Below are 13,280 nucleotides of genomic sequence, written 5' to 3'. Positions count from 1 at the left end.
AGCCAACTTTAGAATTGGGCAAACACCACAAGCTGAAACAATCAATAGTTTAGTAAAAGGTTAATTTGTAATATTAACTTAATCCCTTTTTAGTTCTGCTCTTTTCCCCAGAAACCTGCATCTAAGGTCACCTGTGTCAGGATTGAAGGATGAGGGCTGCAGCTCCTCACTGCCTGCAAGGCCTCAGCACAGCCATGGCAAAGATTAGGTCAGTCTTTATTCACACAGAATTTTTTTAATCCAAATCAACAAAAGGTGCCTATTCAGGCCATTCCCATGTCCCATAATGAAGGCAGCTTTATCTCTGCCACATCTTCACTTTTTGTTGAAAGTGTTCTCTAATGCACCCCATCAGTGAACAAAGCCAGGATTTAAAGGGTTAAAAGGTGCAATCCCAAACAAGCCTACACAGACCACAGCACTCTTCTCTTAAATCAGTGGTAGTTTGTTGTAGGCAAGGCCGGGGGAATTCTCTGTTCTGCAACTGTGATCAAAAGGACCCGATTAAAGTCTTTGAGAGACTTTCAAGACAGCATGACAAAATTCTCAGCTTTTAAACAAAGCCTGTCTGTTCCATGCTATGGGGAAGGGAATGATCTGACATAGCTACATCTTTTAAAACAAGAAGAACCAAGAGTCAAATAATTAACTAATGAAAATAAATTCCTTAAACCCTTTAAACATTCTTTCCAGGGATTCTCTTCAGTTTTTCAAAGCATCCTGCCTTGAATTCCTTGCCAATTCATTTGCATTTTTCTAGTTGCTTATATAAAGTCTGATGTATCAAGACATTATTTAGATAAGGTCACAGCCCAGTACATGAAGAACACTGTTCATGGAATCTGAATTAATTTAACTACTAAAGAAAACAAGCTTAAAACAACAGAAGGGAAAGAATCAGAGTACAAGTATTATAAAAGGCAAGATACTCAAAAATCCTTTTAAATCCAAGTACTAATGGATTCAAATCCGAATTTGGAAACAGTTTCATAGAGTAGATCCTAACCCAGCACAAAGTATGAGGTGTCTGTACAAAGAAGAGGCTGAGAATCAATGAAATTGGACATGTGTTTTAGAGTAACCCATGTGCAGATCTCAAAACACGGATTGAGAAAAACAAGGAAGGGATCCACAAGGCTCATCTGGTGTATGTTGTGAACAGCTCTCTTGCTCAGCCCAAGGGCACACAGCTCTGGCAGCACTCTCCATGGTCACGGCCACCAGGAGCCCCTCACTGCCTCCTCCAAAGGCAAGCTAAAGAGTCTGTGCTGCTGTACTGCACAGAACAGCCCCATTCAGCAACACAGCTGCTACTGCACTTAAATCTGCTCTGTGTTTACTTTGTCGTGTTAGGGAACAAGGCCAGGGAGGGACAGCTGCCCTGGGGACAGCAGTGAGCCCTTGGTGTGGGTGGGTGTGCCTGGAGCACCACTGCAGTCTCTCAGGTACTGCACCACTGCACAGACCAGACTGAGCAGCATCACACAAAGTGTTTATGGCCAGAATCACTTCATCTTCTTCAGGGGTTAAGGAGCCAGCTCTCCAGTGAAGTCTTCCCCCTCAACAAGCAGCAGAGCTTCTCGAGCCCTTCTCAGGAGCAAGCCTTAAGTGCTGTGCAGAAGACATGGAGGAACTGCTTTGAGTTTGCCTTCCAAACCATCTGCCTCTTGGCCAGGAAGGCAGGCTGACACTCTCCTTCCTATCAAAAGGAAAAGGTACACAGAGTCATCTCCAAAGAGGAAAAAAATTTCAACGTAAAAAGTTTAATCCAGTTGGTGAGCATACCTGAAGCTTCATTCTTGCAGCACACTCAGGTGTTAATCACAGAGTGCAGAGATTTGTGCCTTTGCTACACAGCTGCTTTTATGGTGAATGTCAAGTATTTTGCAGGGTTTGGTCTTTTGGACCAGACCCTGTACACATGATAAAGGTTTCTGAAGTGTTTTGTTGCTTATGGTAAACAACAGCATTCAGAGCAGTGTCAGCATCCTGCACGCCTCCCCTCTGACAATCTCCTCTGCTCTTATCGACCAGTTCTGGAGTCAACTGCTCAAGACAGCTTCTCTTTTAGCTGTGTACTGCCCATATTTAATAACTAAGAATAAGGACTTGAAATAATCTTTATTCTGGTATATTTTGTTTTCTGAAGCTTGGGCTGTAAAATGTCATTGCCACATAATCTGCTATCAATCCACACAATATGTAAAACTACTTAAGGCTTAATGGGTGTGAATGCAAGTTGCTCTGCTTGTCAAGAAGGATTGAGTGTGGCTGTGAGGTATCTTTATGGTGTTTGGAAAACTCATTGGCTGAAATTCTCTTGAACAGCACTTTTTATTTTTTTAAAAATAGAGCTGTGTTCTCTGTGGAGAGAAAGCAAGTTTTGTTTTGGGCTTCTCCTGGCTGTACAAGTTCCTCAACAGCCACACTCGCTTGACATCTTTGCTGCTGCTCAAGTAACACAGTGAAACCTGTGTTTGCTTGAAGTTTTTGTGTAAATTGTGAAGTAGAAGACAAACACAATCTTATCTACCAGGGCCTGGGGCAAGTGGGGTGTTAGGGGCTGTGCACAAACCCACTACACGAACAAGCTCGGTGAGATACGGGGTTTGCTCTGGCACACACCTGGCACTGATAACAAATCAAGCAGAGTATTTTTCTGTGAACTTGTTTGTTTTAACCTTTTCTATCAACACTGCTCGATCTTGAGAGAGCTACTGTTTTCTTTCACACTTTAGAACCTGTGGTTACAGATGACTTAAAAAATAAAAATGTTTTTACTAAGTGTTTGGGTACCTGAGAACCACAAGTCAAGGCATTTTGAGAGCCCAGAAACTGGAAAACAAATTCAGTTAGAAATACTATATTGCTCCTTCTAGGATTTCCTGTGACATGTATTTCATCCCCAAGCCATGAAAAATGAAATTAAATTGCATTGGTCTGCATTAATTCTGCATTAATGACATATTTGTATTAAAATTAAAGGACTTACCCAATTTCAGGAGGACCAGGATTATAAACTGTTGTGTTACACAGCAAAAAAAGTTTAGGAAAAAAAAATAATTGCACATAATTCCCCCTGTATGCTTCTTGCACCAACATGGCTGTTCTAGTAAGCCTGTTATCTAGCTATTCTCCTTAACCCACTTTATCAAGTGGGATTTAAGTGCACACCTCTACAAAATAATTTTGAATACCTGTCCCAACAGGCAATCTTTCAATCTTCAAGGAAAACTGACATCACCATAATTTAAAACAAAAAGGAGGGAGAAGGAAAAAAAAACCAAATACCCAGGGACACTGAACCTACGCTGCTTTGTCCAGCCTGGCAGAGGCCTGGTGTGTTTTCATGGCTGGGTTTATTTTGTTAACTTGCCCCAAGGTCAGACCCTGCCTAAATGGATCTACATGAATCATTCTTTCCACCTGCTTTCCCACTCGGGATTATCAGGGTGCTTAATTACGGTAATTAGTATTAGGTTTTCATTCCAGTATGTTCCACCATTACTGTCTCCTGAACCAGCACAAGCATTTATTCTTCTCTTTCAGTTATTAAAGCCTCAGTGACAGAAACACTTCAGCAGCAAATCTATTTGTGACATACTTCTGTTAGTTCTTATCTGTAGCTCAGATTAAGTGTTCTGTACCAGCACAGCTTCACACTTAAACACCCAGACCTCTCAACCCTGAGTTTATAGGAATGATGAGAAAAACAAAAACTGACTAGGAAAAGTATTTCCTTCCACTTCAAATAATCATCCCACTTGAAATACTGTAACAACTTCACTATGCAACCAACCGAGGGACAGCTTTCATCACTCAGCTCTACACAGGCAGCAAACCACCGAAAGTCACCAGAAATCAGGTGGGGCTTTGGGATTCAGCAACACAGAGAGGCTTCTTCAGTCCATTTGGGAGCTCTGAACAGAGAGTGCAAAATTTCCATCTAACAAACTATCAAATACAGAAGAACTACATGAAACAAAAACCACACCTTATGGAAATTTAAATCCTCCTAACATCTCAAACAGAGACAAAATTCCTGTTCCTTTTGCTGCCATCTCTGATCCTTGCCTTCTACAGCAAGACATGTGGAGTTCCTGGGGTAACCAAACCTGTTACTCCCAGTCCTAACTCTGGGAGCCCCCTCTGCTCAGCCATCCCATCCACACCAGAACAAACCTCCCAGGCCTCCCCAGGAATTATAGCACGGAGTGGGCTCTCTGTGCTGTGATCCTGTGTGAATGCAGAGACTTGGGCATTTGCTGGCTGCCCTGACAGAGTCAACAAAATCACTTTTACTGGAATTCCTTCCTCAGCAGAATTCTTTCTCAAGTATCCTAACCTTTAACAGGACACGTCTCTGCTCAAATGTGAAAGCTGCTTAAGTTTAAAAGTCAACCTTAACTCAAACAATACCTGGATAATGGATTGCAGACCAATTATTTCTCATCCTTCTTGTGTTACAGTTCCAAGCCAAAGCTGAAACTTGCATTTTTGCTGCTCCGCTAGAGACCAGCGGGTAAACTAATGTTGAAGCCAGCAGATAAAGGAAAAATTGTATTAAAATCTCATTTAAAAATGACTGGAATTGGTCCATTTGTCAATTATCTGTTTAGCTAAGTAATTTATCTATGATTACAAAAACAGCAAGTGCATGGATTAACACTGGCAGAACTGGGCAGATGATGACATCAGCTGCTCCAGGAGCAGGACAAGCAAGTTCAAATGATTAAATGCATTCAGCTCCTCTAGTTACGCTAATGACTGATTATCTTTTAATCCCAGGCAAGGGGTAGATCAACTGTGATCCCACACAGAACCACAGCACTCACTGATGTGGTTACAAGCACAACACTGAGAACAGCCAAGTGAGTTATTCCATTGCTGCTCCTGAGCCATGGCTGCTGGTCAAAGGGAATGTTGTCACTGGAGTCAGAGCCACAGGGAACCCTCTTTCCCACAGAGAGCAAACACAGCACCCAGTATTAGCCTGCTCAACCAAGGAAAAGCAGCTACCAGAAATTTAATTAAATCTTAAAACCACTTTCTATCAAGTCATTAAGGTCAACTTGAAGCAGATCTTTTGGATCATTTCGTACCCCCATAAATATAATTAGGAGGAGTTACCATTAATGATGTCATGTCCTACACCTGGTGTTAGCTCACTGTAACAGTGGGTATAAAACAAACTGAGCCCTGTGCTGACAGCACACCAGTATCACCCCCAGGGCTGCATGCCCCCAAACCAGCCCAGCAAACTCCAGCCCTGACAATATGGGTCCTCCTGAATATACAAGAAGAAACAGGATAAAAGGGTAGCTATAGCACACCAAACTTTTCATGTGACTGTATGAGAGGTGCCCTAAGCATGCCCTTTTGGATTTGCATTTATCCTAATACCAAGGAACTCAACACCCCACCTGGAGCCCCGGCCTCTCCAGGGCAGAGTTCAGCATCAGCTGCTCAGCAGAGCAATCAGATCCTTACCCCTTGTCACTTAAGACTTATCAAATCACAGAGGGAAGTGACCTGTTTTCAAGAAAAAAAGACCATTGCTTAATGTCACGAGCCTATTTGAGACAGCTGCAAGAGACAGACTGAATACCATCAGCACCTGCCCAGCCACAGCCACCTCACAGGGGCTAAAGGCCAAGTAAACCCTTGTGAGGGAGGCAAGTTCCATCCCAAAGCAGGACAGGGTCATTGCCACGTTCCATGCTACCAAATCCATATACTGTCATTTATCTCTTGACAATATTACCACAAGACAGTTTTGTGGACCACCTTCAGCTTTGTCCCCTGCCTGACACCTCTCTGCCCTGCACCACGGTGCCTCTTCCTCAGCTCACCCTGGCAGCTCCTCTCGTTATTTCCAGCCTCCAGCACCCAGAGCTGAATGTGGGTGGCCTTGGATGCCTAAAATCCCAAAGTGCAACCTGATTTCCCAACATAACCAGTCCAGGTAGGATGCCTGCAGAGCTGTGCAGCCCAAACACCTTGTGACAGACACGTTGATCCTCGGCCCCCTTTGGGCCAAGCAGTGGGACACAGCAACCCCACATCCCCCAGGCAGCCCAGCACACCCAGAACATGTTGGCATCTTGGCCCACAGCTGGATGTGGGAATCCCAGAGTGTGGTCCTGCCTCCCGGCAGAACTTCTGCTTTTCCAAAGATGTTTGTAATTTAATGGCATTTGAGTATAAAACAAATGAAACTGAAATTAAAGAAGAAAGGCACTTTGAAGAGAAGCAGAAGTCAGCCAAAAGCCTCCACAATTAGCAAGTCTCCTGCTGTGAGCCAGGCTGGACAAAGGGGATGGAGGCTTCTCATTCCTGGAGATGGGAAGCCCCCAGCCCCCTTGCCAAGACATAAAGCCAGGAAGAACAGATTTCCTGGACAATTACAGAATAAAAGGGAATATGGCACCACAACAGCCACGATCAGCCCTCTGCACAGCAGCAGGGTTGCACAGACCCACCACCAAGCAAAGCCCAGGCTGCCCATGGAGCCCTCCAGCAGCCCCTTCCTGCATCCCCACGGCCAGGAGCTGCAGCAGAAGGTAATTCTTCCCCAGCTCTAACATGTTCAGGTACTATTTGCAAAGCAAGTGAGGTCTTTTCTTGTGTTTAGAGACTAGAGCCCAAGCAGAGCACTCTACATCTCTATTTACATCCTAGTGATTTGTTTCCCACCCTCCAGGAGGAGCAGTAAGAGTACAGCACATCAGAGCATCAGCCCACTCCTCAGTGGGAACAGAATTAAAAAAGGATCCAATTTAAAAGACTGCCAAATGGAATAACACCCTACATCTGCTTCTTGCATTGCAACTCCTGGGGATCCACAGCAAGACTGGTCTGAGGAGAATCATCCTCCTCACACCTCCCAGGTTTGCTGAATCAAACAAGAAATTTGGCAAGCCACCTATCTAGGCAGAAGCAGACTTAGGTTTTTCTTGTTTAATATTAAACCAGTTTGGGTTTTTTTTTAAAGTAACAGGAAAACTGGCTCCCTCCACTAAGTTCAGATACTCACTTCTACAACAAGAACATTTCTACAATTGCCGGGAGGTGATTTTTGATACATCCCATGTTACCAGCGGAGAAACAGAACTCTCCATGTCCAGGAGGTTCAGGCTGAACCCCAAAAACCGAGTGCCCCTCTCACAGCACAGCCCCCCAGCTGTATGGACACCTGCCCCGTGCTGCACAGCCAGCCCCACCTTCCCTCTCCTCCATCCATCTCCTCCAAAACAGCCCTCACTGGAGCACTTGGAAAGGGACAGACCAAAGTGAAAACAGAAACAAAGCCATGCAACAGACATGCTTGCACTCAAAGACAAACTAAACCTCTTTAAAACACTCTTCCATAATTATTTCTTCAAAACTCAGAGTACATGTTTTCTCTTTTTTTGTCACAGCTTTAGCAGAAGAATGAATAGATGGCAAACAGCTTGTGCGCATTACAGCAGTATTTTTAAGCTACAGTATTTTTAAGTTACAGCTCCTTTCAAATGCACTCGGTGTTTGTTCCAGAAATCGAGCAGCAGCTGCCCAGGGGAGCTCGGCAGCGCTGCAGAGCCCGACAAGCCGGGGAGGCGAAGGGCACCCAGCCCTTTCCCGGCCCAAGGATGTGCCCAGCTCACACCCAGCGCCTCATCCATCACAGCCCATCACCGCGAGCCCTCCTGCCTGGGGGATGGTTTGTTCTCACGTGTATCTACACACAAAGCCCATTTCAATCTGTCTGTGGCATCTTAGCAAAGAATTTTCCAGAATACATATTTGTGAGGGCAAACACAAGTGTGAGTACACTTACACAGTAATTATTACCAGCCCGCATAGACCCCAGAACACTGCAGCCTGCATGGAGAAACTTCTTGCTGACTTAACTCATGCCTTCTTTAAAAACCCCAACAGCCTGTGAACTCAGTCCAGGGCACGAATCCAAACCCTGTGAACACTAAAAACTTTGAAAGCAGATCCTTATGAATTAACATCCAAAAAAATAAAGCATGGAGAAGGCTGTAACGCTGAGGAAAGCAGCTGAAACAGTGCAAAGCTCAGAGGGGAGCACTCAACCGAGTGCATACAGAATAAACTGGAGTTGAAACGCTGCTGCCCGCCGGGCCCGGCAGAGCCCGCCGCCCCGGGCACCACCCGCCCCGCCGCCCATCACCTGCGGCCGCTCCCCGAACCCCTCCCAGCTCACCCTGGAGATGGTCAGCGGGGCGCTGAAATCTTTACCGCCCACCAAACGAAAGCCCCAGGGCGAAGGGCCACGCAGGACCACCGAATGAGCCATAGCGGCGGCGGCGGGCGCTCCCTGCCCGCGGACTGAGACAGCTCCGGCTCCCGAGCGCCGGCTCGGAGCGATCCCGCCTCCCGCACACCCCGCCCTCAGGGCGGGCCGGGGGGCGGCATGGAGCGGGTCTGGCTGGCGCTGAGGGAGCTCCAGCCTTGGGGGGCGGCATGGAGCGGGCCGGGCTGGCGCTGAGGGAGCTCCAGCCTTGGGGGCGGCATGGACCGGGCCGGGCTGACGCTGAGGGAGCTCCAGCCTTGGGGGGCGGCATGGACCGGGTTTGGCTGGCGCTGAGGGAGCTCCAGCCTTGGGGGGCGGCATGGACCGGGTCTGGCTGGCGCTGAGGGAGCTCCAGCACGGATTTCCCCCTGGGTCCTTTTATAAGTGGGATTCGGAGCGAGTACTCGCAGTGGTAAAGTTGCGGTACTTCACTGGTGGTAAAGGATACGTTTGGTGTGCTCAAAGCTCCCCTCACTGCAGTTTCATCCCCTGCAGTGGAAGGAAAATGATGCAATAGGTCAGTAAACGTTTGGTTGTGACTGTTTTATTCATTATAATAAGTCTCCCGAATGAGAAAAAAGTTCAAGGAAATAATCAGATTTGGTTTAAAGCAGTTTGTGAATCTTTCACGGTCATCACTTGGGATAAACTTCCAAGAAAATAATCACAGAGTCACAGAGTGGTTTCGTTTGGCATGAACCTGAAATGTCAACTCAATCCAGCCTCCGGCTGTGGGCAGGGACACCTTCCCCTATCCCAGGCTGCTCCAAGCCCGTCCAACCTGGCCTTGGACACTTCCAGGGATGGGGCAGCCACAGCTGCTCTGGGCACCCTGTGCCAGGGCCTCAGCACCTCACAGGAAAGAATTTCTTCCTAATATCCAATCTACCTCTGCCCTGTGTCAGTCTGCAGCCATTCCCCCTTGTTCTTGTCGCTCCATGTCCCTCTCCAGCTCTCCTGGAGCCCCTTTAGATACTGGAAGATGCTCTCAGTTGTCCCCAGAGCCTTTTGTTCTCCAGGCTGAATGCTCCCATGTGTCTCAGTCTGTCCCCACAGCAGAGGTCCTCAGAATACCTTCATTGTACCCCAACATTACTGTGTCCTTGAGGGGTCTCTGGAGCAGCACCTGGCACTGCAGAGGATCTCCGTTTCCTGGTGGTACAGCTGGATCAGTGGGTGTTGGAGCACCGTGGAGATGTCCATGCTGCCGTGAGTGTTTAATGGGATGGTTTGCAGGCACAGAGTGGTGGGTTGCAGGTGGGGTAGGTGGTCAGCAGAACTGCAAAGCATGTCCCCCAGAAGCTGAGAAAAAAATCTCCAAATATCTGTATTCCTTTTCTTCCTGGAAAGGGCTGGACCAGAATTTCCCACTTGAAAAAGAAGGACCTAACAAAGGACTCACTGTTTAAAAAGTCCAGTTTCATTGAGCCCCTTCTCACCGCCTGGTTTCTGCAATATTGATTTATGTGCCATTTGGTGTGAATGCTCTTTGCTTGTGACATGGGAAGGTTTGTGTGACTGGCTCATTGCTGTGCCCATTTTTCTGGGCTTTGGTCTGGGACAGGGGTCACAGCTGTGACTTTTAAATAGGCTCCTGAGCTGTCCTGCAGCTTTGGGATATAGCAGCATGAGTACAGTCTCCATGCTGTGTCACAAACCTGAAACACAATAAACTTGGTTTGCTTTGCTAGAAAGGTGTCTGCAGAGGAGAGGTCCAGCTGCAGCCAATACCAGCAGAGCTTTCCCCTGCTCTTTGTTCCTCACAAGCGCCTGCCTTCACCAACAGAGCTACACAGGCTGACTTTTGTCTGGGTGATGAATCATACCTCCTTACTCCTGCATGATATCACCCAGCTTGCAGAAGCCTGGGAGTAGGCTGGTCTGAGGTTTCTTGCTTGTGTTAGAAAATCCACCCAGCAAACAGTGAAATTCCTCTCACAGAGAGCTGGAGGACTGGCTGTGTCCCACCTCTCCTGCTCTCGCTGTTCAGTGATGAAGGGGATTCTCTGAAGGACAGAGTTAAAAATGTGCACAAATGCAGCGTGTCAGCAATGGCATCTCCTTCCTCTTAGGAGGGAAAATAAAAAATTCTTGCTGTGAAGGGCACTAAGTTTACTGGAAAGTAGCAACAATAAACCAGAGATATGGAAAAAAAGAGGAAAAATGAAGCCCACTGTTCTGTAGTCAAACATTTCCCACTGCTATTCGCTGGAGCTCCATTCCCTGGGTGGGTTCTGAACTGCACCCTGCTGTGAAGGGCAGCTCTGCTGTGCAGCAAAGCTTCAGGGGTTCCAAGTAATTTGCTGGCAGAGGCAAGAGATGATCAAAACACAGAAATCCCCTCCATTAGAGTATTCATTTCAAAAGCAGACAGGAAACTGCTGGCTCCGAGGCACTTTCTCTTCAAGGCTTTTTGAATGTTCAGCCCAGATCACTCCTTATGGAACTGATGTCGCATCTAAAACTTAATCCAAGTACAACAAAATTAGCCAAATTGGTATAAATGTATGAGTGTTTATTCCAAATGAGACTGTATTCCAGAATACACTAGACTCTGTGAAGTAGAGGCAGTTTTACTATGAAGAAAACTATATGCATTTGCATTGCTCCTGATGGAAAGTGCTCACATGCAGAGCAGCACTCTCAGAATTCAGAACTGTATCAGGAACTAATTTTGCACCCCTCTGTCATGGATGTATGTCCCCAGGATGCAGGGAATGAGAGCATTACCTAAAGAGGTCTGTGGTTCACAGGTGCCCTGTGTTCTCTCAGCTGCTCACACACCTTTTCATATGTGCTTTCTTGGAGCAAAGCAGACATGACTCTGCACTCTACAAAGGACCCAGTCAGCTCTCACTTCAACCACCTAAAGTGGGCTCATAAATTTCTGGTTTTGTCTTTGATAGAATCATAGAATCACAGAATGGCTTAGGTTGGATGAGACCTTAAAGATCAACTTATTCCAACTCCACTGCCAGGGACACATTCCTCTAGAACAGGTTGCTCAGTAAGAATTTTTCATTTCTATTTCAGGTAATGTCTAAAACCTATTTGGAACTAATTAAGAGAAATTAACAGGACCAACAGCAGCTGAACCTTGCTGTGGGAGCAAGCCTCAACATCCAGCTGAAATACAGTATTGCCAATGTGCTCATTCTTCAGCTGAGTGCTGAAACCCTACAGCGAGCTCTAACAAAGACCATGCATTATTCAAAGGTCAAACATGTTCATGGATTCAATCTCATCACTCTGTTCACTTTATCCTTCCCCTCCCCGATATTTTCCTTGATATTTGTTTCCAGTATTTTTCCATTCCAGAGACTTATCACCTCTTTGTTTCTGTTTTTGACTATTCCATTCAGGCTCTACTTCACCACCGGTGACACTCTCAGTTTCCTTCCTTTGTTATCACAGACTGACTGGGTAAACTGTGGATCTTTGTGTCCCATTTTCAGTGAACATTCACGTTTTCCATCTGCCACCCTCCCAATACTTAGCAGAGGTCTGTGTTTTTCTGAGAGTTCTGATAATGACCCTTCAATGCTTTGTTTTTGAACATCTGTCCATATGAGAGTGACTTAAAGTATCATTATGGCTTGATAGTTCTCCAAGTCAGGAGATTTTCTTGCTTGTACAAATTGCAATCAGGGCTCTGGCTGTTTCTGCTTAGAGCCATTTCAGTGGCTGAAGCTAGTCATGAGTTACCCATCCCTGGAAGTATTCAGGGCCATGTGGGAAGGGTCTTGGAGCAACCTGGCATGATAGAAGGTGCCCCTGCCCATGGCAGGGGACAGGAATGAGTTTTAAGGTCTCCTCCAACCCAAACCATTCTGTGGTTCTATGATTTAAAGTAGCTTTAAGCACCAAACTAGCCATTAGCCTGTGGGTTGGCCTTACCAACAGACACACTCCTGTTAAAATAGTGTGTCAGAGGCTCATGGTTTCTGTTTGAAAATCATTTGTTGTGAATGGTTATTTGTATTTTTTAATGCTAATTATATTTTTCATATTTTTGATTGGAAAAGGTCTCTAAAAGTGATGCTGATCATATGAATTCAAAATCCTCGTGGGAGTAAAGAACTCTAAACTGTATTTCATGGCATTTGTGCAATTTGCCCTCCCAGTAGTCAGTGTTTCTCAGAGTACAATCTCTTTTCCTTTCTTACATTAATCAGTAATCCTGGATTTTTTTCATCTTGATTTTTATTTCCATTGCCTGAATGAGTCCTTTCTGGTGCCTTCCTATCCCAAGAGGATTCACATACAACAGATTCTCAAGGGTTCCAGTTTATTTCTTTACTTAATAGTTAAAAAAAAATCCAAAGCCTCAACATCCTGTGAACAATTAAATTTGAAACTCCTTACTTGGATTTAATACAGGCAAATCTCAACCCTATGGCAGCTTTAGCTGCAGGTTTCCAAAGGATTACTTAATTTATAGGCTTTGCAGGATCTCTCAGATCTGAGTTATTATTTTGGCTTTGAAAGTTCCTTGGCAGATGCCCAAGTGTTGGGAACTGTCATTCTGAATTCTGTTTAATTCATTTGTTTGTCTAAATCATTTCTAAGAAGTTCATCTCTTGGAACTAAGCATCCCACAGAGAAAAATCCAGCTGTGATAGAAACCATTAGGGTAATGAAAGAAAACTCATTCCTCCAGTAGAGTTTCTTCTCTGTAATCATGTTCAGGTGAAGAAGCCAGCTGCCTCCCAAGGCTGTGGAGATTTGAGGGATTGAAGCAACCTGGTCTAGTGGAACATGCCCCTGCCCATGGCAAGGTGTTGGATCAAGATGATCTTTAAGGTCTCTTCCAACCCAAAACATTCCATGTGTGTATAAAAACTAAGAAACTTTGCTCTACAGGGTCAGATTCATCTTTGATTTGCAACACCGTGCAGCAGGAGCAGAGTCGCAAAAGGGACAAAGGCAAATCCTTTGCCTTTGTGAGATGTGTTCAGAGAGTAAAATGCAGCAGGGT

At 45.7% G+C, this 13,280-nt stretch overlaps 1 protein-coding gene and 1 long non-coding RNA gene across 5 annotated transcripts in view; both read right to left on the bottom strand.

Moving 5' to 3' along the window:
- PDLIM4 (PDZ and LIM domain 4) overlaps positions 1-8,372 on the bottom strand; it is a 47,589-nt gene extending 39,217 nt beyond the window's left edge. For 2 of the 4 annotated variants that reach the window (XM_064387595.1, XM_064387596.1), the window contains exon 1: positions 8,213-8,372. In XM_064387595.1, coding sequence (XP_064243665.1) covers positions 8,213-8,305 — 93 coding nt within the window. In that variant the 5' untranslated portion in view covers positions 8,306-8,372. Of the gene's footprint in view, positions 1-2,992; positions 3,018-7,819; positions 8,120-8,212 lie in introns of those variants that run through there. The other 2 variants (XM_064387597.1, XM_064387599.1) reach the window with 2 other exon arrangements.
- Positions 4,368-7,275, bottom strand: LOC135279966 (uncharacterized). Its single transcript, XR_010347104.1, has 3 exons — positions 6,812-7,275; positions 5,491-5,532; positions 4,368-4,527 (listed from the first exon to the last, which is right to left on the bottom strand). It is a non-coding gene; the product is annotated as an uncharacterized LOC135279966 (long non-coding RNA).
- Positions 8,373-13,280: the final 4,908 nt, after the last annotated feature.

This window comes from Passer domesticus, chromosome 13, assembly GCF_036417665.1.
Source record: "Passer domesticus isolate bPasDom1 chromosome 13, bPasDom1.hap1, whole genome shotgun sequence".
In the NCBI taxonomy this organism is placed as follows: domain Eukaryota; kingdom Metazoa; phylum Chordata; class Aves; order Passeriformes; family Passeridae; genus Passer; species Passer domesticus.
This window is presented reverse-complemented; position numbering and strand designations above follow the sequence as displayed.